Source organism: Mesitornis unicolor, unplaced genomic scaffold (genome assembly GCF_000695765.1).
Source record: "Mesitornis unicolor isolate BGI_N332 unplaced genomic scaffold, ASM69576v1 scaffold18847, whole genome shotgun sequence".
In the NCBI taxonomy this organism is placed as follows: Eukaryota; Metazoa; Chordata; class Aves; order Mesitornithiformes; family Mesitornithidae; genus Mesitornis; species Mesitornis unicolor.
Window position 1 is genome coordinate 3,307 of NW_010194531.1, and position 24,019 is coordinate 27,325.

General features: G+C 38.5%; 1 protein-coding gene across 1 annotated transcript in view; it reads left to right on the plus strand.

Moving 5' to 3' along the window:
• The first annotated feature begins 2,731 nt into the window (after positions 1-2,731).
• The window catches only part of HOOK3 (hook microtubule-tethering protein 3), a 66,536-nt gene continuing 45,248 nt past the window's right edge, over positions 2,732-24,019 (plus strand). Inside the window, exons 1-3 of the mRNA XM_010187850.1 lie at positions 2,732-2,815; positions 11,326-11,411; positions 21,843-21,915. Coding sequence (XP_010186152.1) covers positions 2,732-2,815; positions 11,326-11,411; positions 21,843-21,915 — 243 coding nt within the window. The remainder of the gene's footprint in view (positions 2,816-11,325; positions 11,412-21,842; positions 21,916-24,019) is intronic.

Genomic DNA, 24,019 nt, shown 5'->3' on the forward strand with positions numbered 1-24,019 from the left:
ATTTTGAGGCAGCCAGGGTAGTGGCAACTCAGGTGGAACAGAGTGAAGGACCTGGGCATCTCAAAGTTTATATTTATGCTTCAGCAATGTTTGCAACCTACTGTAATTGCAGAACTATTATTCTACTGAAAATCTCCCAGAGCCCTCTTCGGAGACTATTCTAGGGATTGTGGTATAGTTATCCAAGCTGTACTGTAGCCAAAGCAGTTAAGAAAAGAATGGCTGTGAGGTAAACCTGCAAAGATATTGAAGTGGTTTCAGCGTATCTCGTACAGATTCACAACATGTTTTCTGTTTAAAACTAACATCTGTCCGCATATGAACACACAGATTTTATTTTATTTTTTAAAAATACTTTGTGTGTAATGTCAGGAGTGCTTTTAACTCTGATACAGCAATGAATCATTTCTTAAAACATCAAGGGCTGTCAAATATATGTGTGGCAGTTAACTTCAACATGTCTATATCTGAAATCAGTTTGATGGCTACAGTATTTTGATACGTCATTGGAGAAACTTTCATTTTCAATGTAGAACATGTGATACTGAAAGGATTGCTTAGCATTGGTATGTAAACAGGAGGATTCCTCAGAGGTCACTGCTGTCTGGTTCTAAGTAGCAGATTGCTGTGGAGATGTCATGAACTTTCTTTCCTTCATTATGATAAATATCTCTTATTTTGCCATGTGCTGCCTTCACCAAGCAGCATCTTGCCTGCCTTCTTTCTCTTCCAGCCCCCAAGGCCAGATACAGTTTCTCTGGTAAACAGACATGTTAAAATTTCTACGATAAGTGGGAATTTTGTAAACACTGTGCAAGGCAACTGTTTCAACACCCCACATTTTAAAAGCACTCTGGCCATTTGTGTGGTGTCTATTCTTTCTTCTTTTTGTCTGAAAAAAAATCTTCTCAGTGCAGTGTATCTCTGTCTTTTTAGTGGCCTAGCCTCAACTGGAAGGATTTGCTTGTGTTAGTTTGAAGTGTAGAGACCATGTAAGAAAGTCCTGAAACAGAGATTTTGATTTCTCAAGAAGTCTTTGTAAATGCTTTGTAGGCTACCTTTTCAAAGAGGATCAGATCTGCTGGAATTTACTAGTAAACTGTGTTTCCCCCTACTGTCCACTTACCTCCTTTTTAGATTATGCTGGTTTTGATCTTTGTGTATCTATGGTTTTAACTACTCTTCTGGTTTTCTGTAGATGCAGAGATCGTAGGAGACTTGCTAAACCTGTTTAAACTCTTCCTTCTTTTAGTCCTTGATCACTGACCACAAAGCTGTAGGATTTCATTTTCTTCTGTTGATATCATCACATCAGCATCTCTTACTTCTTGAAGTAAACATCAAATTTCAGGAGTGGTTGATTGTGCAGGTGATGGCAGCAGGTATAGAAGATAGTTCTGTTTGAATATGTTGCTGTTCAGACTGAGGGGAAAACCACTGTGCTTGCCAGCAGTCATGGAGCATACATTGAGGTATTCCTCCTCCCCACTTTAAGTCAACCACAGGAAGGCTGGCTGAACACATAACTTGGAGGTGCAGACATTATTCTTCCTGTGTATTTTTTTACACAGTGTTAGATTTTTGTTCTTTGGGGCCTTGTCCCAAATTCTGCTTTTTTCCAATTTACTCCTTTCTGAGGAGCTGCTCTATGGTAGTGGTACATTTATAACAATAGGTATTTCACTGAAGAAAAATACATTTATATGTAATTCAGTGTGTGCTCAATTTCAGCTTTCAGTTCTGCCCACTCATTTTTTTGGAGAGGATTGTGAGATGTTGCTTGGAGAAGAAACAGATTTTGCTCCTGAGAACTGTGAACCTTAAACAGTATAAGTGAAACAAGTTTTCTACTAGCTTTTTAATCTCAAGGTGGGAGGTGAGGAGCAAAACCTGTTTCTATCTTCTTATTGAAATACTTAAACAGCCATTTCACAGAGATGAAGTCAAATTTTGAATTTTGCACAATTACCTTTGTCTTTCTTTGTGGCTCTTGAACTGGAGAATAGTATTCTGACTCTCCAGTCTTCCTGGACCATCAAAAGTCTCTTCTGCAATGTGTTTGACTTCTGTAGAGCAACTGTAGACTTTGAAGTTGTGTGGAGCAGGGGAGGGAGAAGACAACTCAATTGCGCTTGCTGGTTTCTGCTCTTTTGGCTGAGCTGAGGACTACTGTGATAGTTTAGAAAGACTTAGCTAACTTTGGTTTGCCTCCAGCTTCGAAGCCCAAGTCCAAAGTTGCTTAATTAATTTAATTTGCAAGTCTTAGTCATTAATTAAAAAACAAACAAATAACAACAACGTGGTTATTTGCCACTCAGCAACTAACACTAGCACAACGTTAAGGCAGGAGTGTGTGGCTGGAAGTGAGGGGAAGAGGGTAGTAGTGTCATTCTTGTGTTTTTTGTTGCCAACTGCCTGGCAGGTCCTATCACACAGGAAAGGGAAAGGGATTAACTCCTTCCCCAACCTACTGGTAATGGTTTTCTGTCCTGCAAAGTATGCATGTGCTGTTTTCCTGGCTGCTTTACTTTACAATATGTGACTTAGTCATTCCCATGAGTTACTTAGTACTTCTTGTCTAGGGCAATGAACAAGAGACAGCATGGAAAGGGGAAGAAAGTTTTTGGTGGAGGGAAAAGCTTTCTGAGGTTAAAGGTGGGGAAAATCCAGCCAACACTCCACTACTGCATGTGGCAGGCAAAAGCTTCCAAATGAATACAAAGCTGGAGTTATGTTTTGGTGGACTAGCTGGGGCCACAAAGGGTTGGCATCTTTTCAAGGCAGGCACACAGGAAACATTTTTGGAGTGGTGCATGTTGTGGAGCAAGTATTACACTAAATGGTGTGTTGTAGAAATGATAATGTGTTTCAGCCCTAGAATTTGTAGAGCTCTTTCATGCTGTTTAGCTGCAAACTTCTTTGCAAGTGTTCACTACACTGCAGTGTAGTGCTTTGTGTCTTCTGTGGAAGTCCTGTTCAGAGGTAAACCTTCAGAGTAGCTGAATTTAGATACTTAAGTTAAACAAGTGGTTATTTACATCCCATGTGATGTATGTTTTAGGGGCATTAGATCTGGGAAATGAGCATCCATATGTTATTCATTGCAGAGTTGCAAAGTATTAAATCCATTATAGCCTTTCCTAAAAGACAGAAGGTAAACCTTTGAGTGGATTTTTTAGCCATGGCAGCAAGGTATCCATACTTTTACTGTAGGATAGGAATGAGTAGAAATGTTTGTGTTTAACTGCAAAAGAGATTATGGTTGTTTTATCAATTCTACTACCCATTTGATTGTTAGGGAAGAAAAGCAGCAGGACTTGATCACTCTCGCATGTTTGCCTGAATTTATTTCATGGACAATGCCAAAAGATGGCGTTCTGTTCCATGCTGGCTCTTGCTGTTCTTAAGGGAACATGGAATTTGGTCAGTCTCTGAAAAAATCTTGTTCTGCATACCTACCCAGTCTCCATAAAGTTTAAGAAAATGTTTGCTAGAATATAAATTCTGAAAATGGTGAAGCGTTGAACTACAAGAGTTGCTAAGTTTAGTGGTGTGCTATACATCTGTGTTACCAGTTCTAGAATGTGCTAGGTCTGAAATTTCTTAGCCTGATGAGAACTTACTGCCAACTCTTGCTGAATCCAATCTTTTAGCTGTTAAGACTGTATTACTCTTGTGATCCTGTGAGAGACTCTGCTTCCCCACTGATCAGAAGGTTTTGCAGATGATATTACAGTGGAACTTAATGCTCTTGGATTAATCGTCTGTGCCTTTGGGGGAGAGTTCTTCACCTGTCAATATAGATAGTAATTTTCATCTAAATTATAGCTGCAAGAGGGTGGAGTTGTGGGCTTTAAATAGAATTCCTCTTTTTCTTTATTTTTGTAAGGGAAAAGCTGTCATCTATGTTCACTTTTTTTTTAAAGTAATATTAGAAATAATGTATAAATTTGGACTGGTTGCATGCAAAGTTTTTCTGGCTAACCACTAGCCAAGAAGTTAATAGACTTTGCCTTGTGCCATCAAATAGAAGCTATGCCTGATGCCTGTCCTTTTTCTTGGTATGGGTTAATTTGGGCAGTTTTGCCTGGTGCTATTCAGGTTTGTAGTAGTCTAGCAGTCTTCATGCAGAATAAAAAGAATTTCACTCTTTTGTTCATTGAGGACTGTTTATTTGTATTTTATTTGTATTTAACACCTAATTTCAGAGAACAGTTTCATTATCCTCCTTTAGTGAAAACTCATGCATCCCAGTTCTATGGGTTGCATTATCGTCTAGGCTTCCATGAGTCAAACAGCACTGAAGACAGAAGATATCCTACACTTCCTATGTTTAATCTTACATCACTTTTATTATATTATTTTGTCAACTCTATGTAGTAGAGATGGAAATTTTTGCACTCTGATCAGGAGTAAAAGGTGGTGGTTCACCCTCTGTAAACCCTGTCATTTGTGTTTTCTTACATGAGAAGATGTTTCTAGTCTTAAAAGGCACTTTTGGGGCTTTCTAAAGTTCAGTTCTGCTTGATGGAGTGTGAATGTATGTATCCTATAAATGTGGATGTGTTGAGGTAATGTTTGGCAGTTTTGCACTCATTAATAGCTTATGTTTTGAGAAAAGAGAAAGCATCAATGATAAATATTACTTTTAAATAAAGCATGATTAAATAGTTCTTGGAAAGAACTCTTGGTTTACAGTTAGCCTTCCTGTTAGGTATCATAATTTCAATTTATCTTCATCACAAATACTGTGTAGTATTCTTTTTTTGTCAGCTGGCTCATCTGGCTTTCAACTGAAAACAGAATATGTTCATTTTTTCCCCAGGAACTAGTAGATTAGCTTGTCATCTCATGGATGTTTCTGAAATGGTTAAACCAAACACCATTTGGACTTGAGACAGTTAATTGTATCTTTGTAATCATAGTATTATTTAGGTCAGGAAAAAAAACCTTTAAGATCTTTGAGTCCATCCATGACCTGTCCACTACTAAACTATGTCTCTAAGCACCTCATCTACTTGTCTTGTATAGACATCCAGGGATGGTGACTCAATCACTTCTCTGGGCAGCCTGTTCCGATGCCTTTCAGTGAAGAAATTTTTCCTAATATCTAATTTAACCCTCCCCTGGTGCAACTTGAGGCCATTTCCTTTCATTTTGTCCATTGTAGCTTGGGAGAAGAGACCAACCAGCACCTCGCTACAACCTCCTTTCTGGTAGTTGTAGAGGGTGGCAAGTCCTCCCCTCATCCGCCTTCTCTCCAGGCTGAACAACCCCAGCTCCCTCAGCTGCTCCTTGTAAGAATTGTGCACCTCACTCCTCACCAATTTTGTCGGCCTTCTCTGGACACACTCCAGTAACTCAATGTCTCTTGTAGTAAGGGACTTAAAACTGAACACAGTATTTGAGGTGCAGCCTCACCAGTATTAAGTACAGGGAATGGATCACTTCCTAATTAATGATTGGCTTTCCCCTAGAAATTGAAGCTGAGTGAAGTTTGTTTTAGTGAAATTCTTGCAGATCTCATAAGTAATATTAGGTGACTGTATGAGGACAGAACTATCCAACCTTCCTTTTCTCTGCCAGTTTGCTCTTTTTCTTTGTTTAGGCAGTTGTCCTATCACCTGATGACCCCTCCCCACTCAAGGGAACTGGGAAAAGGAAAGGAGACTTATGGATTGAAATGAAAACGTATTTTATAAAATAAAAAGAAGGAACTAATATGAAATACCAATACTAATATAAAGTACACAAAGTTATACTTAGCCCATATAGTGGTTGCAAGTTGTGTGCTCCCAGCAATGGATGCTAGATGATAAACACTGCAAGTACCACAGCTCCAGCAAAAGCTCAATGATCACAACGAATGGAGGAGTAGGACTCAGGGAACAGAACAACAAGCAAGACCCTCCAGGGATAGCAACCATCGAGGAAAGAGCACTGCCCGGAGAAAACTCCCCAGTTTATAGGGAGTGATGTTTATGGTACAGAGTATTTCTGTTGGCCAGCTTGGGTCAGCTGCCCTGGCTTTTGGTCATCCAAGCCTCTGCATCTGGCTAACTCAAAACTGCTAAAGACTTTCATCATTTTGGGAACATGGAGACCAGGGTAGGCCACAAAGTAAAATAAAATGTCTTATAAACTTTATAAGTCATTTATAAAATGTCTTAAAACCTACTAAATCTGGTGCTGCAGTCTTCTCAAAAATGCAGCTTTCCTGAATAGAAGTTTGACTCTATGATTCTTTCCCAGTGAAATTGGGACACTCTTCAAAGTATTCTTGCTAATGGCTTGAGTGGTGATTCGTATCCAACCCAGCAAGGCTGATTTCTTTCTTGTTCTTACTCTTTTTAGCCACTTATCCCTGTCTTAGCTGTATGATCTGTTTCTTGTGTGGTGATACAGTATTGTTCTAGGCTCTACATGGCAGATAGTTGTAAGCTTGCATAGTCAGTTCTAGAAATAAGGAGTGGCCTAAAAGATCCTCTATAGATTGAGGAGTACTTTGCTCTGAGAAATAATTGGAAACTAATTGGAATCTGGGTGTTACCTTTTTTTGTGTTTGCACATAAGATAATCAGTAAAGATTTCAGACGCTATTACAAAAGAATACATAGGAGGTCTATTATGCAACTGCACCAGGAAAAAAACCCAAAGTATATATATATAATCACTGTATAAAGAGCAGGTCTTTCCTTAACGCTTAGTATTGAGAAGGGAAAGATGCTGGAGAGCTATTTTTGTCTTGGAGAGGGGGAAAGGGGTTGGAGGGTTTTTTTGGTGGTGGTTTTTTTTGTTTCTGTTTTTTGGTGTTTTTTTTTTTTCCCAGCTTCAGAAGATGCTAGATTCCCTATCACAACTTTTATTCTGGTCTTCAGATACTGTCTTTGAGAACTGAGTGTTTGTCCAGTTCACAGATCTTCACATCATGAGAATTTTTCATTAAATACATTTCTGTCTCCTATCCATAGTAGCTAACAAATCCTCACTAGTCATGTATGTAATCTGGAGCTGTAAATCAGATATTCTAAGGTTCTGAATTCCTGCAGCAATTATTTAGTCCCCAGTTATAGCCCTCGTCGCACTAAAACAGTCACCTGCTATTCTTTAAGGTTTGTATAAAACTTGACAGCTTGTCTTCTTGACTGATTGAATCAGAGGTCTGGATTAATACTTAATAAAATGAGATAAAATGACTCTTTTCTGTCATTACATGATAGTTGATGGAAGGTGTGAAGGCCTACTAGGGCTGGTGGTTGTCTCCAGTGTTTAATGGTTTGGTTATTTTTCCCAGACTGTTGTCTGATAGAATCATAGAGTAGTTTGAAGTTGGTTGGAAGTGACCTTTGAAGGTCATCTAGTCCAATGCTGCTGCAATGAGCAGGAACATCTTCAACTAGATCAGGTTATTTAGAGCCCTATCCAACTTGGCCTTGCACACTTCCATCTACCACCTTTTTGGGCAACCCATTTCGGTGTTTCAGCACCTTTGTCTTAAAAAACTTCCTTATATCTAGTCTGAGTCTTCCCTCTTTTAGTTTAAAAAGAATGTTCCCTCTTGTCCTGTCACTGCACTCCCTGATAAAGAGTCCCTCCCCATCTTTCTTGTAGGCTCCCTTTAAATACTGAAAAGCTGCAATAACGCCTCCCAAGAGCTGAATTACTCCAACTCTCTCAGCCTTTCCTCACAGGAGAGGTGCTCCAGTCCTCTGATCATTTTTGTGGCCCTCCTCTGGACCCACTCCCAACAGGTCCATGTCTTTCTTGTGTTGGAGACCCTAGAACTGGATGCAGTACTCCAGGGGAGGTCTCACAAGAGCAGAGTTACAGGGGCAGAATCACCTCCTTCAGCCTGCTGGCTACAGTTCTTTTGATGCAGCCCAGGATATGGTTGGCTTTCTGGGCTGTGGGCACACAAAGCTGGCTCATATCCAGCTTGTCATCCACCAGTACACCCAAGTCTTTCTCCACAGGGCTGCTCTCAATCTTGTCATCTCCCAGCCTGTATTGACAATGGGGGTTTCCTCAACCCAGGTTTAGGACCTTGTACTTGTCCTTGTTGAACCTCAGGAGGTTCACATGGGCCCACTTCTTGAGCTTGGCCAGATCCCTCTCAATGGCATCCTGTCCCGTAGGCATGATATTAAGGTTCTGTAGTGTGGTGCAAGAAGTGGGGGGAAAAAAAAAAGTAATTAATTTACAGCTTTGGGAAACTTAATGATGAAGACAATATTACAAACACTCAAGAAGTAGGAGCAGTTCCAGCAGGGTGAGAGAGAAGTCTTCCAGAAGGAAACACATCACTATCCACAGGAAGGGCAATGTTTTAACAGCTGTTACTTAATAGCTGTTTAGAGGCACAGTCAAAAAAATACTTGCTGCTTTGTCTCCACAGCTGGATTCTGCTTCTGCATTGCCACATTCTTAGCATTCTTCTCCCTTCTGGAAAATAAACTCTACTGTTTCTTAGGGTAGAACTATAGGAGTTTAACTTCGACATATGTTTGTAAAACTGTTTTATGTAGGGTTTTTTAGGAAGAAAGTTTGTTACTTTTGTGTCTTTGAAGGATATGAAAAGGACATAATTTGTTTTTAAGAGCTGAATAAATGTTTTGTAGCATAAATTTGACACCTTAATTGAAATACTGTGCTGTGTATTCCTTACCTAAGCAAAGACATTTATTACAAAATTTATATGTATATGAAGAAACAGGTCATACAATCGGTTTGTCTTTCTGTTCTTTAGCATCTAACTATGAAAAGCAGTATTGTCCTTAATGACAATCTCGCATGCGTGACTACGAGTTAAAAAAGAGTTCAGACTGGTTACCTGAGCCTTAATGACAATTTTGACCTTGTGTATAGAGTATTGGACAAGTATAATGATAAAATTAGTTACAGAACAGTAGAGAATATCTTGTTTTTCTGTGTCGTGGAAATATCAAGATACAAAATGTATTTAAAAGAAATCTGATTAGTTTGCAGTCTGTTTGAAGATCTCCTTAATGTCATTATTGTTCATTTCAAAAGAACATTTCACTTTTTTTTTTTTTGAAAAAATCATTATCATAAGTGATTTTTTCTTTAGTGATTTTTATTTGGCTATTGTGCACCAAAGTTATTGCAATTTTCATTATTTTATGCAAAAGTAAAAACAAATTTTCATTGTCTGTGCTTGAGAATTTTCTCCATATAGCAACTTGAACTTCTCCAGTTATAAATACAAGCATCCATGATGTCGTTGCAGCTTTTTTTGCTAGAAAGTATTTTTTCCTGTTTAATGTGTTGCTGAGTTGGTGGGTTAAGACTCAGAATTGTCTCTGTATTCCTTCAACAGTGTTGCCACAATTCAGAGACTGTAGGTAACTTCAATTTTCTGTCAAAATAGCAATTTGATGTTATATCCTGTTATGTGGCAGTTTTAATGCATAGGGTTTTTTTCCCCACCTACCCACCCTTATTTTCACGTAGTGTCTCAGCAATATCTGATTGCTTCTTGATTTTCTGGAGAAATGAGAAGCTGTGTTTTCTGAGTAGCTCAGACCAAGCTATAAGAAAATCTGCTGAATCTGAAGTGTAGAAGTCACTTTTGTCTGTTTTGTATGCCACACAATAATTTGTCCTTGTACTCTTGGAATGTGTTCGTGACTCTTCATCTGTCACTGTTTAACTTACTCAGCAAGAGCTCGTTTGTTTGATTCTTCATGGACATAATTGCTGGTTTTTCTCCTAAGTGCTATGTTTTTGTCTTACAGAGTAAAAGAAAGAAAGGAGTATTCACCCAGGTGATTGTTCTCCAAATTAATGTTAAATGGAGTTACTAGCGTGCTTATATGACATACTAAAGGCATTATGAGAATCTGGATATTGTGCTCTTGATTCTTTTGAGACCCTTCTCCTCAAAAAAGGATCTGCAAAATTTCTCACTGTTATACGAATTTTCTTATATTGTGAGATATATATCTAGAGGGCATTTATTGGGAAATGGCTTGAACCAGCATTAGTGTTTCAAATGCCACTAAAGCATAAATAGTTATACATGACATTCAGAAAAAAAGGTTGATATATCTAATGTTTATGTAGTGTGTAGCTGCAAGCTCTCTTGTAGGCTTTTTTATCCCTGATGCATACAAGCAGTGCTTCCTGCAAATAAGTCCAGGCTTCCCCTAGGTGGAGGATAATAGCAGAGAGTGTTAGGCAGATACCCTCCAAATGACATGTCATCAAAACTGTTTTCACAAAACTCATCTGCATCATTTTAAAATAACATTCATTTAAAGGAAATGATGAAATTCCTTAGACCAGTTGAAGAGTTTGTGGTGAAGCATAAAGGCTCTTTTCCACACTAAAGGAAAAATGGAGAAAAGAGCTTTGCCTTGTGTGTTTGTACCTTTGCTGATATGGTAGGGGTGAGGGTTTCGCATAGCTTGTATACAATATGTATGAAAATGGATCTGATGGACAGAAGCCATACAGAAATTATATGTATTGATGAGTATTTTTTTCTTAAGAGATTATTCTTCCTTGTGCATAATACAGAATATTACACAGCATCCTCAGAAAATTAACCTTAGGTTGGTCTCAGTAAGTGTATTCAGTGTGCAGTCTGTAAAGGGGAATTTGTTACAAACTAACTCATCTTTAGTCGTAAGTAATTTTGTCATGTAGTAGCTCAGTCCTAGGTTTCTTGCCATTCCCCTTCATAATTGTGGCATTTTTTTAATCTTAGCTTCCATCTGAAGACCAGAGGCCTGCCATTATGTAAACATTACTGTCTGTCACTGTGTTAATAAAACACCATGAAATATTCAGAATACTAGTATTGCATAGACCTGTTAGGGCTTAGCGGCACTGTGGTCTCCTCTTCTACCTGACAGTAGGGAATAGTTAAATTTGGAGTATGTAGGTCCCTTTACGTTTGATCTTCTGATTGTGGAGAGCCTGTGAAAGTTTTGTGTGATCAGTGTTACTTCAGAAAGTTGAGTTTCTTACATGTGTTCGTTGTGAGAGTGTACTTGAATGTACACTTCAGAAGTACTTGCATGCGAGAACAGAAGGGCTAGTGACTTTCCAAATTAGAAAATGCTGTGGAAATTTTGCCTTTTGGTTTTTGTAGCAAAGTTTACAAGTGTGTGAAAACAAAGATGCTAAGCCTTGTCAGTAGTTCATTTCCTTGATTGCTATTAAGTCTAAGCTTCTTAATTCCTAACATGTACAATAAATATGAGGTTTACTCTGTTCTATTTGCTCTTTAATAGCACATTTTTCACTTTTAAAAATCCCTTGGCATTGAAGTAAAAGATAACCTTTTTATTTCTCCCACAGATCCAGACATTTAATGTTGAGGCACCATGCCAGACCGTGGAAGACTTAACGAGTGGGGTTGTGATGGCCCAGGTTCTTCAAAAAATGTAAGGAATTGTTTATTTAATTAAGTACACGCAGTTTTATTATCTATGCATTCTTCAGTATTTAAATGCATTTTAGTTAAAACTTAGCTGGTATTCCACAAGGATGTGCTTTTTCCTATGTTTAGACAGTACTTTAATCTGGAACATGACTAATGCTTTTCTCTCTATAGTTTCTCAAATGCAGAATAAAAAAGAGTAATTTTGTTTTAGGGAAGTATTTATTGAAGTGTGAGCTTACTGGAAAGTAAGTTGGATTAAAACTAAGCTTACAAATTCAAACTTTTTAAGGAAGTTGAAACCAGTGCAAGGGAAGGTATAGACCCTGATCATCGGTTGAAACTACAGTCAGTATATCAATAGTCTTAGAATTAGTTTCATGCAATGAAACTTCTGTGATAAACTGAACGGAACTGTCAATTTAGTTGTTTGCAAAGACACTATGTTCTTGAAAGTAAGTGAAGGAATAATAGCTGTTAGGCTAGACAATGGTTTTGTTCCTTCGAACTTTAAGATCAAATGGGATAAAATGTATTACTTACACATCTTGGTGTAATCTAGAATGTTTCTGGGAACTAAAAATATGCAACTGAAATACAGCTATATGCAGAAGATAAGCAGCTGTATAGCTATTTTCTGTTAAAACGTACCTGTTTTCACAGAAACATAACTTTTGTAGTTCATTATGAAGTTAAACAGCTTTACCAAAGTCAGCAGTCCAAATTGAGCATGCCAGTTCCTACAGACCTATTTTTTTAAAAGAGATACTTTATTCCTTTTAACATAAGAGGCAAGATATTACAGCAAGTCTCCCCAGGATTGTGTCCAGTCAGATTTTGAGTGTATGTAAGGATGGAGACTCCGCAGCCTCTGGGCTACCTATTCCAATATTAAATTTCCCTCACAGTTTTGGGGTTTTTTTGGTAAGGTTTTGTTTTTTGGGTTGTTGTGGTTTGTTGTTGTTTGTTTTTTTTTTTTGTAAAAGCAGTGTGCATTTTCTTAATGTTTAGATGAAAGTATTTGTCTTTTAGTTTGTGCCCATTGCACACAATTTTGTGTCTGTTTTTTTGTCTGTTCATTGGACACCACTGAAATGATTATGTGAGGGTATAAAGAACAAGGAGCCATCAGGTATTTATGCGCAGGATTGATAAGATCCCACCAAGCCTTCTGTTCTTGAAACTAAACAGACACAGCTTGCTCAGTCTCACCTTCTATGACAGATGCTGCATTCTTTTAATCATCCTCATTGCCCTTTGCTGTGCTTCCTTCTATGTCTAGATGTCTCATACTAGAGAGCCTGGGAGATGGCACTTCAGGTGTGGTGTCACCAAAGCTGAATATTAACTCCCTTGGCCTGATGGCAGTGCTCTTTCTAATGCAGCTCAGGGTGTGGCTGGCCTTCTTTGCTACAAGGACACATTGCTGGAATGTGTTCAACTTCTTTCTACCATGTTTCTCTGCAAAGCTGCTTTCTGACCAGTTGGCCCCCAGCATATACTGGTGCATGGGGTTTGCACTTTGCTGAAATGCATAAGGTTCCTGTCAGCCCATTTCTCCAGCCTGTTGAGGTCCTTCCAAATGGCAGCACAGCCATCAGGTGTATCCAATGCTCCTTCCGGTTCAGTATTATCTGAAAATTTACTCTCTGTTCCATCATCTAGTCGCTATTAAAGGTGTTTAATAGTATTGACCCCTTGGGTATGCTGTTAGTGGACTGGCCTCCAGCTGGACTTTATGCTGCTGCTCATAACCCTTTGAGCCTAGCAGTTCAGCCATTTTTCAGCCCACCTTACTGTCCACTTACCCAGGTCATGCTTCATCAGGTTGTCTATGATGATGTTGTCCTGATCAGGTAGTCTGCAGCAGGTACAGATAACAATGTCACCTGTGTTGGTCTGCTTGGTCATCCTGACCTATAATCTCTCAGCTGGCTCATCATCCTTCCCAAGGCAGAGTTCATGCATTCCCATTGCTCTCACATACAGGGCAGCTTCCCATCACTGTCTTTACAGCTTTTTCTTTCTTAAGAGCCTAGATTCATTCATGGCAGCAACCTTTTCATGTGAGCCATCCTACCACATCTTCATGATCCCAATGAGACTGTGGCCTTGTAACTGCACACAGAGCTGTCTTTCCTCCTATTTGTTTTCCATGCTGTGTGTATTAGTGCACAGGCACTTCACTTGTGCATCCAGTCTTGCTGATTCCCAAGAATGGGTCTGAGAGCTTTCCCTGCAGTGTTCTTCTGTAGGTCTTTCCTTATTTATGTGCATATACTTGGAGTGACCTCACGTCAGCCCTTTTTTGTTGACTGTGAGATATCTTGTTTTCACATTGTCCCATACCCTGTCGTTGCCAGCAGAGTCACTAAGTGTTCTGTTCTATTTTCCCTCCTTTATTCTTTGTTTAAAATTGTTCTTACCAGGTTGGCCAGCCTGCTGGCAAAGATGCTTCTGTGTTCTGTAGTCAGATGGATCCCATCTCTTTCAAGCAGTCCTTGATCCTCAAAGAGGGTTCCTTGGCTGTAGAAACCAAAACCCTGCTGCCAGCACCAGTTCACAGCTGGAACCTGCGGGATCTGTCTGCTCCTTAAGCCCTTGCTGCTAACTAGCATGATTAGGGAGAACAGCACTTGTTCCTTCATAGCTTCCAGAGCCACGTAATCACACTTGATACTTTCCAGGTCTGCCTAGCTGTATAGCTGGTACCCAGATGGAAGAGCAGAAGAAAATAGTCTGAGGGCTGGACAAGTCTTGGCAGTCTTTCAACAATGCCACAAATTCAAAGGACTAGCAAGCAGCAAACCTTCTTAGATAACGAGTCAGTCAGAAGATGGAGATCCTCCATCCCATACCTAGTGCTTGCCACTTCCTCTTGTGCTGCTGCATGGCCCAAGTTTACTGAATAGAGGTGATTCATTTGACAGAGCTCCTAGCCCCTTTACTGCTACGAGGGCACTGAATCTATTTGTAGTTGCAAATCGTCAGGTGGAACAGGAGCTTTCTGCCTAGTGAAGGAAAGAGCTGACAGTTCACAGGAAGAAAAAAGACGGAAAGAGGAAATCTCAATGTAATCAAATGTTTCAAAGGAGCACTTTTTAGAATGTGGAAAGGTAAGATCTGGAGAGTAGAATCCTAAATGCTTGAAGTAAAGAGCAGTCTGTCTTTCCTACCTTAAACTTCAAAGAAGATGTGAAGGCTGCAAAATTTCTTTCTGCACTTAATTTCTCCTTCTGTGAGAAAGATGAGGTATCACTTACAAGAATTATCCGATCTTTATGTATTTCTACGTCAAACAAAACTAATTCCAAGTAACGGCAGTAGTCTTCTTGCTTCAGAGTAATTGAAGCAGTCTTTTGACTGTTTTGTGTACCAGCAAAATACACTGAAAGATGATGGAAGGACTCAAAAGGTATCATCTTTCTTTACTTGCTGGAGTGTAAAAAGGTGGTAACTATACAAATGGTGTGTTCAGTAAACTTTATAGTATGTCAGGATTTCTGCGTAATCATCTATGGATCTGTTTTCAGAGCATTTAGAAAAAATGTAATAGTGACATTTAATATGGCTATTTATCTGTCTTGAACTTCTGTAGTTCTGGGTATGGGTCCCACTTAACTTAATGATGAACCAGCAGTTGATAACTGTATATATTCTTGATTGACTAGTTCAAAGACAAATCAGAATTTGGATCTAAAACATATATTGTGATACAAACCAAAGTGAAACTTCAGTGTCAAAGTCTCCTCAATAACCTTACTGACTGTTTCAGCCTGGTACTACCATGACTTGAAATACTTCCTTTCTGCCTGTTTTGGTTTTAAGAAAGGAAAACTTTTCTGAGATACTGTTTTCTGCTGATGAACTGATGTTTTCAAAATGAGATGTACATTACAAATCTTGCATTTCTGTAGCATGATTTTAAAATACTTCCTCTAGTAACTGCCATGCTGACACTTGTTAACCTAGTTTATATGTAAAGATCAGCTAAGCGATTTAAAGTTTTTTCTCTATGCTTTAGGTAGTAATTTGAACCTGTCAAAATTAGTATTTGGCTGTCTTACTTTCTGATAGTTGTTCTTCAGATTTACCATTTTGCATACTTCCCATGCAATATTGTTGCTAAATCTTGACTGCATTCCTGTTGAGATAAGTTTTGAAGTGCAGCAGCAAGCAAATCTTGGATTATAAAGCAGGTATGATAACTTATGAACAACTTTCGAATGAAAAATTATAACTTTTTTTTTTTTGTAGTACCATAAGGTGGCTCTAATTGATTTTTGAAGTAGATGTCAAAGGTTGCAGAATAGCCAAGCATTATCTGTTCCCCTGGACCTGAGAAATAGGAACATAAGCCAAATACAGGGACCAGTGTTTCTGCAGTTGACTAGCAAACTGTTCAGGAGCATGCTGGCAAAGCCATTTTGAGTGTTCTTTCTTGAAAACAAAAATAAATTCAACTCTATCAGTGAAATCCTCCTTTGTCTTCTTCAAACAGGTACTGTACTTAGTAAAGTATCAGGGAATGTTCAGTGATATGAGGCAGGACTAGAGCAGGCTTTTCCACTCTATCCTTCTTTTTATGTTAGCAGCCCTAGCTCCCTCTTTGTCCCAAGAAAGATAGCCACGTAGAAGGAAGTTATTGCAGGTACAGAAATATGTAAAAGCAAGATAGCTGGGTGCTTGAGTTTATTTGGGAAAATCATGCAATGATGTTAAACAGCAAAGAGGAAGCACAGCCTGAAAGCACCAGGTCACTGCAAACAGGTGTCATTTGCAGTGAAAACTTGAACAGTTATGGCTTTGACGTGAAAATTTCTTAACAAGTTAATCCTCAAAGGACAAATTTATTATTTCATCTGGGGACACAAAACTTAAACTCTGTGGCCTTATTCCACTGAGAATGGTAAAGCACTATTTCTGTAATGCACATTCCTTGAAATGTGGGTGTGTTTCGGTATAGCTGCCTCCTGTTTAGGCTTCTTCATCAATATGGGTTCTTTGAGGCTGATAGCACTAACAAGTTTATTACATGAAGGTGGGAGGGAAGAATTCTACTGCTTTTGGGTGCATTGGTACTTTAACTGTAGTAATTTAATTCATGTTTAAAAAATAGCTGAAAGAGCAAATCAATATATTCAGTGAGAATTTTAAATGAAAAAGAAAAAACTTTACTATGAATTAAGAAAGTGCAGTCAGAACTCAAAGTAAGTGAGGTAGCGCATTGATGACAACTGAAAGTTGTTGGGTTGATCCAGTGATCTGGATATATTTCCATAGGAGAGTAATGATAGCATTTCTTCTTGAAAATTTTAAAGTTTAGAAGTCTAAACTCTATTTTTTCCTATTATTTTAACCTCTGCCTTCATAGAGTCTGTAGGCACTTATGAGAGCAGGGCATAGTGGAAACAAGATGAAATTAAGACAGTAGTTTATGATGAGGAACAGTTTCAAAAAGATCCCTAGTTCAGGTGATTACTTGCTTTAGATATACAGAAAATTTGCACAACATAGAACTGTAGGATTTGTTTTCAGTAAAAGAAAAAAAGCATGAATATTGATTATGCATCAAGTGATTAAAAAAACAGCTATGCCTTATGTCAAAGGTTTAGAAGGGGCCAGCAGCTCCTTCCATTGTTCCTGATTTTTCGTACACTTTCAGTAATTTTTGCACTTAAGCTAGCCGCCCATTTGTAAATACGGGCCATTCATCAGAAGTAGTAACTCATGAAGCTCAGCAAGGCCAACTGCATGGTCCTACACTTGGGTTGGGGCAGTCCCAAGCACAAATACAGGCTGGGTGGAGAATGGCTCAAGAGCGGTCCCAAGGAGAAGGACTTGGGGGTGTCAGCTTATGAAAAACTCAACATAAGCTGGCAACGTGCACTTGCAGCCCAGAAGGCCAACTGCATCCTGGGCTGCATCAAAAGGAGTGTGGCCAGCAGGGCGAGGGAGGTGATTCTGCCCCTCTGCTCTGCTCTGGTGAGACCCCATCTGGAGTACTGCATCCAGCTCTGGGGCCCCCAACACAAAAAGAGGGAAGACGATGACGCTGATCCAGAGGACTGGAGCACCTCTACTATGAGGACCGGCTGAGAGAGTTGGGGCTGTTCAGCCTGGAGAAGAGAAGGCTCTGGGGGGACCTTGTTGCAGCCTGCCAGTACCTGAAGGGGTCCTACAGGAAAGCTGGGGAAGCCCTTTTTACAAGGACAGGTAGTGATAGAACAAGGGGGAATGGTTTTAAACTGGAAGAGGATAGATTTAGACTAGATATGATAAATAAATTCTTTACTGTGAGGGTGGTGAGACACTGGCACAGGTTGCCCAGGGAAGCTGTGGATGCCCCCTCCCTGGAGGTGTTCAAGGCCAGGTTGGACAGGGCTTTGGGCAACCTGGTCTGGTGGGAGGTGTCCCTGCCCATGGCAGGGGAGTTGGAGTGGATGATCTTTAAGGTCCCTTCCAACCCAAAACATTCTGTGATCCTATGTATCAAAATTTTCTGTAATAACATTGCTGGATGAGACAGTGAGAAGAAGAAGGTACACGGGGAAATTACTGACACCTTCAGAAGCATGTTTTTGATGCAATGTGTGATATAAAATGCAGATGTGTGCGCAATGTAATCAAGCATGAATGTTTTGCTTACAGATAATAAACAGGTGTTGACAAGTCCCTGAAGGACACTTTTTTTTTTTGTAAATCAAAACCTTTATCTTTGAATTTCAGGTTAAAAGTATCATTGAATGTAATTCTCCAGTGCTAACTATATTACCTCAAAGGAAGAAATTCAGCCTATGTTTTAGGCTATTAAAGTATTTTTGATAGTTCTGTAAGTCTCACTGTTCATTTGTGTTCAGATGTGAAGGTTACTGGTCCCTCTGACTAGAATTGGTATGAAATGCAGTGAGACAAGATGCCTGTACACAGTGTTGATGATTATTTTACGGAGTGCTATACTTCAGGAGTAAAGTTTGGAAGCAAAAGAAAATGTTTGAACCGTCTATGAGTAGCCTTTCTGCCTAAAATCCTGTAACTTACGCTGTTTAGAGCAGATAGAAGTGCCATGGTTTGCTTCTAAATTACACCCTCTTTTTCTTCATGCTTTTTTTTGTAGCCTTCACTGACATTACTCCTGTTTTCACTGACCATTGGTATATCTAGAACAGCATCATTCCCTGTTTTATAGTACAGTTTTAAATTTTTCTTTCATCCCACTCTGGAGACTGTTTAGTACCAGTTGTCCCTCTTGTTTTAATTCTTTCTTTGTCTGTCATACTGCACTTCGTAAATGTAAGAGACGTATATATGTTTTCATTTGTCATCTGCACATTGTGCCTTACTTAATTATTCATTTGTAATGTTAGACATTGCGGCATGCTGTGTATGTTTTGGCACAAGCAGAACACAAAAGCCGTGCTTTTGTATATTGCTGTGGCAGGGAAATTTTTTGTAAACAGGCATTTCTTAAAGCAACTTACTGTACCACTGTTAAAATGAGTAATAATCATGAGTTATACTACAAGCTCTGTGGGCTGGTTTTCTTCAGAAGAATATTTCTGTCTCTTGGCATCTATGATGTGCAGAGATGATTGCTTAAATAAAGGAAAATTTGCATACAAAATAAGATGGAAATGGTATAAATGAGCACTGCTGAAAACAATATCACATGAAGTGATACACCATTAACAGTGTATGTATCTTGTGCTCTGAAGCAAAGTTCCAGTTATCTGCAGTACTGTTCAGATACTAGGCAGTAATCAACTGCTACACAACTACCTTAAAAATTTGGAAGGTTATCCAGTGCAAGAGATTGTCTGAGTTTGGATGCAGGCTCATGAACTTTACATTGGCATTGCAAAATTCATTGACATGGTATTAAGGGATATGATTTAGCTCCAGATTTGTTAGGATTAGGTTATGGTTGAACTTGATGACCTTGAATATCTTTTCCAACCAAAATGATTATATAAAAATGCTTGGTTCAAAGATGTCATCTGATGGTAATGGTGATGCTCCAGTCAGTTTTCTCCTGCCCTTTAGTGCAGTGCCTCTTCAAAATGAGCTGGTAGCTTTTGTAATCACAGCTGCTCAGTTCTCAACAATACATTTTCATATTTGCTTGGGTGATGCTTTTAAAATACTGTGAGAAACAACAACATCTTTCTTTGTGACATGTACTAAGGGAATTAAAGAAATTGCGTCTTAGAGTCATTATTTACAATGAAAATGGTAAGTCAAGAATTTGGTATATTCATGACACTGCAGCCTTGAGGCAGCTGAAGATGTTAGTGACGAAGTGCAATCCTTAAAATGATAAAATACAGTCCTTAAGAAGGTGCCATTTGTCTCCTTTGCTGGTGAAGCACAGGTAATGAGGCATACCTGCTTTCTCACTCAGCTGCATAAATGCTTTGAAGCTGTGAGTTTGTTGTAAGCAAGGCTCACTTGGCTGTTGGCAATTCCGTGAAGACCCATCTGAAGAATAAGAGGGTGCTTCTTGAACTCCACACCTCAAACAGAATCAAATGGGGCTGCATGGGTCTTGAACTCTTTTCCTTTTCATCACTGTCCAAGTTGATGTTTGTTGTGATGAAGTTGAAGTTAGGCAAATTAAGACTTCTAAGGAGAGCCATTAAGGCTTTTAAGGAGAGACATTTCTTTCATGTAAAAACTGAATGTGAGCCTTTTTCATTCCTAGTAGATCTTGTATGTATTCAGATCAATTCCATTCATAGATTTACTTGTCTTCTGAGGGCCCAGAGGCCATTTGAAAGCTATTAGAAAACTTATATTTCAAAACCAGATGAAACTCTGGATAATAAGACACTGCTTTTTCTGTTTCATAGTTTAAGATTGTCATCTGTGCTAGAACTGCACTGTTTTTGAATGGGAATAATTTGGAGTCATCAACTTAACTAGTAATTAAAGCTGTTCTTCCAGCTATATGTTTGCGCATGCCATGTCAGAGGAAAGGAAATATGCCATAATCTTCACCAGTCTGTAACAGAATGTGTAAAAATAGCAATTGGAATATGTCAGTAGAGAAACATTGCTGTGTATTGTATCACAGGCTGCTTGTAGACCTTGATACATTGTGAAAATGTGGGATAGATGGACACAGGAGAGACTGTGCATTAGATGCGTGGCTACAAAGTCTGTGCCCAAATACAAGTGCTGATACAGTTGCTGGTTTACAGGGTATGTGATATATGTGTCATTTGAATCTCCAGGCCCATTCCTAGTTTTCTTGAGCTTTTGCCAAAACATCTCGTGGCATACTGCCCTTAAAAAATGAGCTCAGTCCAGAAGTCTTCTATTTCTAGTTGATGCAGCAGTAAATCTAATAGTACTCAGTGGCAAATGCAGCAATGTAAGTCCAGAAATTAAAATACTTCATGTGAATCTGTAACCTGGCCTACCACACTGATTCTTAAGAGCCTTATGCTTACAATAAAAAAGATTATTTTTTTTTCCTCTGACTGTATCAACTTTGTATTTTGCATGAAGTATATGCCTTTCCTTATATTATGTTGACCTACTCCTTTAAACCAGTTATTTGCAGTGCATTATAATTCCTTTGTTCAGACTGTAGCATTTTCAAAATTCTGTACAATAGAAGGAAAATTTGGCTTTAGTGAACAGTAGAAAATGTTAGCCTTTGAGATGATCTTGGAACTTGCATGCAAGAGAGTCTTGAGAGTTGTCTTGAAGAAGCAACTCATGGAAGGTGTTTGTGAGAAAAAGGAAGAGAAGGAAGAACTTTATAGAAATAGAAGTGTACTCTGCTAGCAGTAGGTTCTTTATCTTTGTGAAAAGTGCAGAAGATAGAAAAACTTTTAAGGAGAGATGTTCACAAAAAGATTTGTCTAAGATTACCATGAATGGAGACTTGCAAAATCTGATAGTGTTTGATAGATTAAATAAAAGTAAAGTATGTTTTCAGTAGTAAATACTTAACTTCAGTGATATGCTTTAACTCTTCTGACTGTATAGAGACAACATACGTATAGTCATGTCTGAAGCCTATTTAGAAGTGGAATATGCAGTGGTAGGAATCCATGATATGTGGAAAAGTAATGATTTTCATATCACTTTCTGTAATGAAAACAAATATTGCTTCAGCACCAGCTGATATATTAAAGGAAGAGCTTACAGAGGGGAAAAACTGGCAGAATGCATTCAAAGTACAGCAACTTCCTCAAAAGTATTAGCTACTCATGGCACACAAATGAAGCTGTGCTGTCAACAGGGTGCAAGGCCTTAGGATGGTAAGTAGTAACAGGATTCGGAACTACTATATACAGTCTGTGTGTAGGATAAAGAGGTAGTTATTTACATAACCTCAACCTGACATAAGAGCTTTATCGCTAAGGTATCCTCACAGTTTCTAAAGTGTTTTTTAATGAATACTCTACATTTTTTTGTGTTTCAGAGATCCAGCTTACTTTGATGACAATTGGCTGAACAGAATCAAAACAGAAGTAGGAGATAATTGGAGACTGAAGGTATTTGACTGACTTTGCTTGTCTGTAAATCTGTATTTCGGTCCTTAATACAATATTGTGTGTAGATTCTAGCGTATTTCTAGATTAAGACCTTGCTTTATAGTACAGTATTTTTAATTTTAGACCATTTTAATGATATCACTTTGTTTTTTGTGTTTTTATAGTTCTGGACAATTTAGCATAGACATTTTGAGTTTGTAAATATCTTTCAATAATTTCAAGAGTATCTATTAAAATAAATTTTACGCACCAAGTACCTTTGTTTTTCAAATGTTGTGTGACATATTTTTTAAATACAAAGTGTGAAAACAACTTTAAAAGAAGACCTGTGAGAAGCAGCTGCCTAAAAATACCAGAATAATGAGCAATTTATTTAAATAAAAATGGTAAAGTGTTGTTTCCTTTGACTTTCAGCTCTGCACAACTACTGAGCTCTAGGAGAGGAAGTGGTGTTTTTTTCTGTGTTGTTTGTATTCAGCATGTTTTTTAACCATGGTCTATTTGCTGGGTCATTTGCATCACTTGGTATTCTAGTACTTTCTCTGCAAAACTTAAGGCAATAGAACTTAGAGTGCTGCAGCTGAGAAGCATTTTAGTTTATAAAAATCTGAAGAACATAGTTTCACATGTAGATGTTAGTGCAATTTCTGACCAGTTTTGTACAGAGCATGATATATGTATCTTTCTAAGTTGTCATTTCTAGCCTGACTACTTGAGGAAACAAAATCATGATGGTTTGTCTGCTAGTTCATGTTCCCTTAAAACCATTTTGTTCTGGCCAACAAAACCCCTTCTGAGCATCTGGGGGAGGGGTCTAGTACTTACAGGTTCATCAACACCACTGGCTGAATAGAAAGGACATGCATATAAGTGCTGCCTGAGATAAGGATGGAGCATACTGCTGCTATGTGTGTTTTACCCTGTCCACCTGACGTCAGCATGGTCTCTGCTGCCTGGGCACCTGTGTGCAGTCTGGGCTACTTTAAAATGCTTTGTCTGCCAGGGCTGCCAGCAAAAATGTTGATGAGGATATATTGACTGGCTAGTAAATAGAAGAAGTGGTCCCTAAAAAAGCTTTGTTAGTTGTGCTGCTTGAAGAGCAGTTAATTTAAATGAACTTTTCAAAGAAGCATTTAGAATTAAAAGTGAACAGCTGGTTACAAGGTTGGGTTTTTTCCTTTAAAATATTTCTGTGGCTTTTTTCTAAAGAATATTGAAGTCTTGGCTGTTAAATTTGGAGAACAACAAATGAAGAACTGTTTGTTATAATAGCATTTGAATTGATTGAAAGTGGAGCAGCAACGTCTGTAACTCCTATGGAGCTTGAGACATAAAATTTTTTTATCTTCCATCAGTTTGGCAGATACTAAGGCTTAGCAGGTGTGAATTTAAAAAAAAGCTGAGCAGTGTAGTAACTTCCTTATGTAATTGAGGTTGGAAAAACATCAGCTCAAATTTCAGTTTCTTGCTGATGTCATTACTTCTTGTTTTTCATATATCCATGTAAATAAGAATTAAAGACTGAATTTTTTTTTTGTTTAGAACAGATTTATATTCCAGCTTTTTGCATGTATTTTTATATACCACTTCCCTTTTCATGACGAATACTAAAAGGCACTAATACGATACTTTAAGTCTTATTTTGTAACCAGGAAAGTAATCCTGGTAAGTCAAAAAAAAGTATTTTGTCAACTGTTTCTTCTTCTTTATATGTAAGTAAACACCATTAGTAATCTAGTTGTTCAAATGTCTATCAGTCAATCCATCATGTATAGTTTGGCTTGCAGGAACGCTTTCAATCTGTGCACATCTGTTCATTTGTCACTAAATTTAAAATGCAGGCAACATACTTATGCGTGTCTTGTTAATATAGATTTCCCTTCATATTTTAAGAAGTACCATGAGGGGACCATGGTTTAGGAGGGGGCAGATAGTTCTGTTTTATGGAACAGTGGTTAGGAGGGCCTGATGGTGGTTAGTGTAGGCCTGATACGGCTCTCCTAACTACTGCTGAAAGAGATACTCAGAAAATCATGCAGTTGTCAGCATTGAATTAGATGCTGTCCTGTATGGAAAATAAGAATATATAGCTCAGCTTTCATTA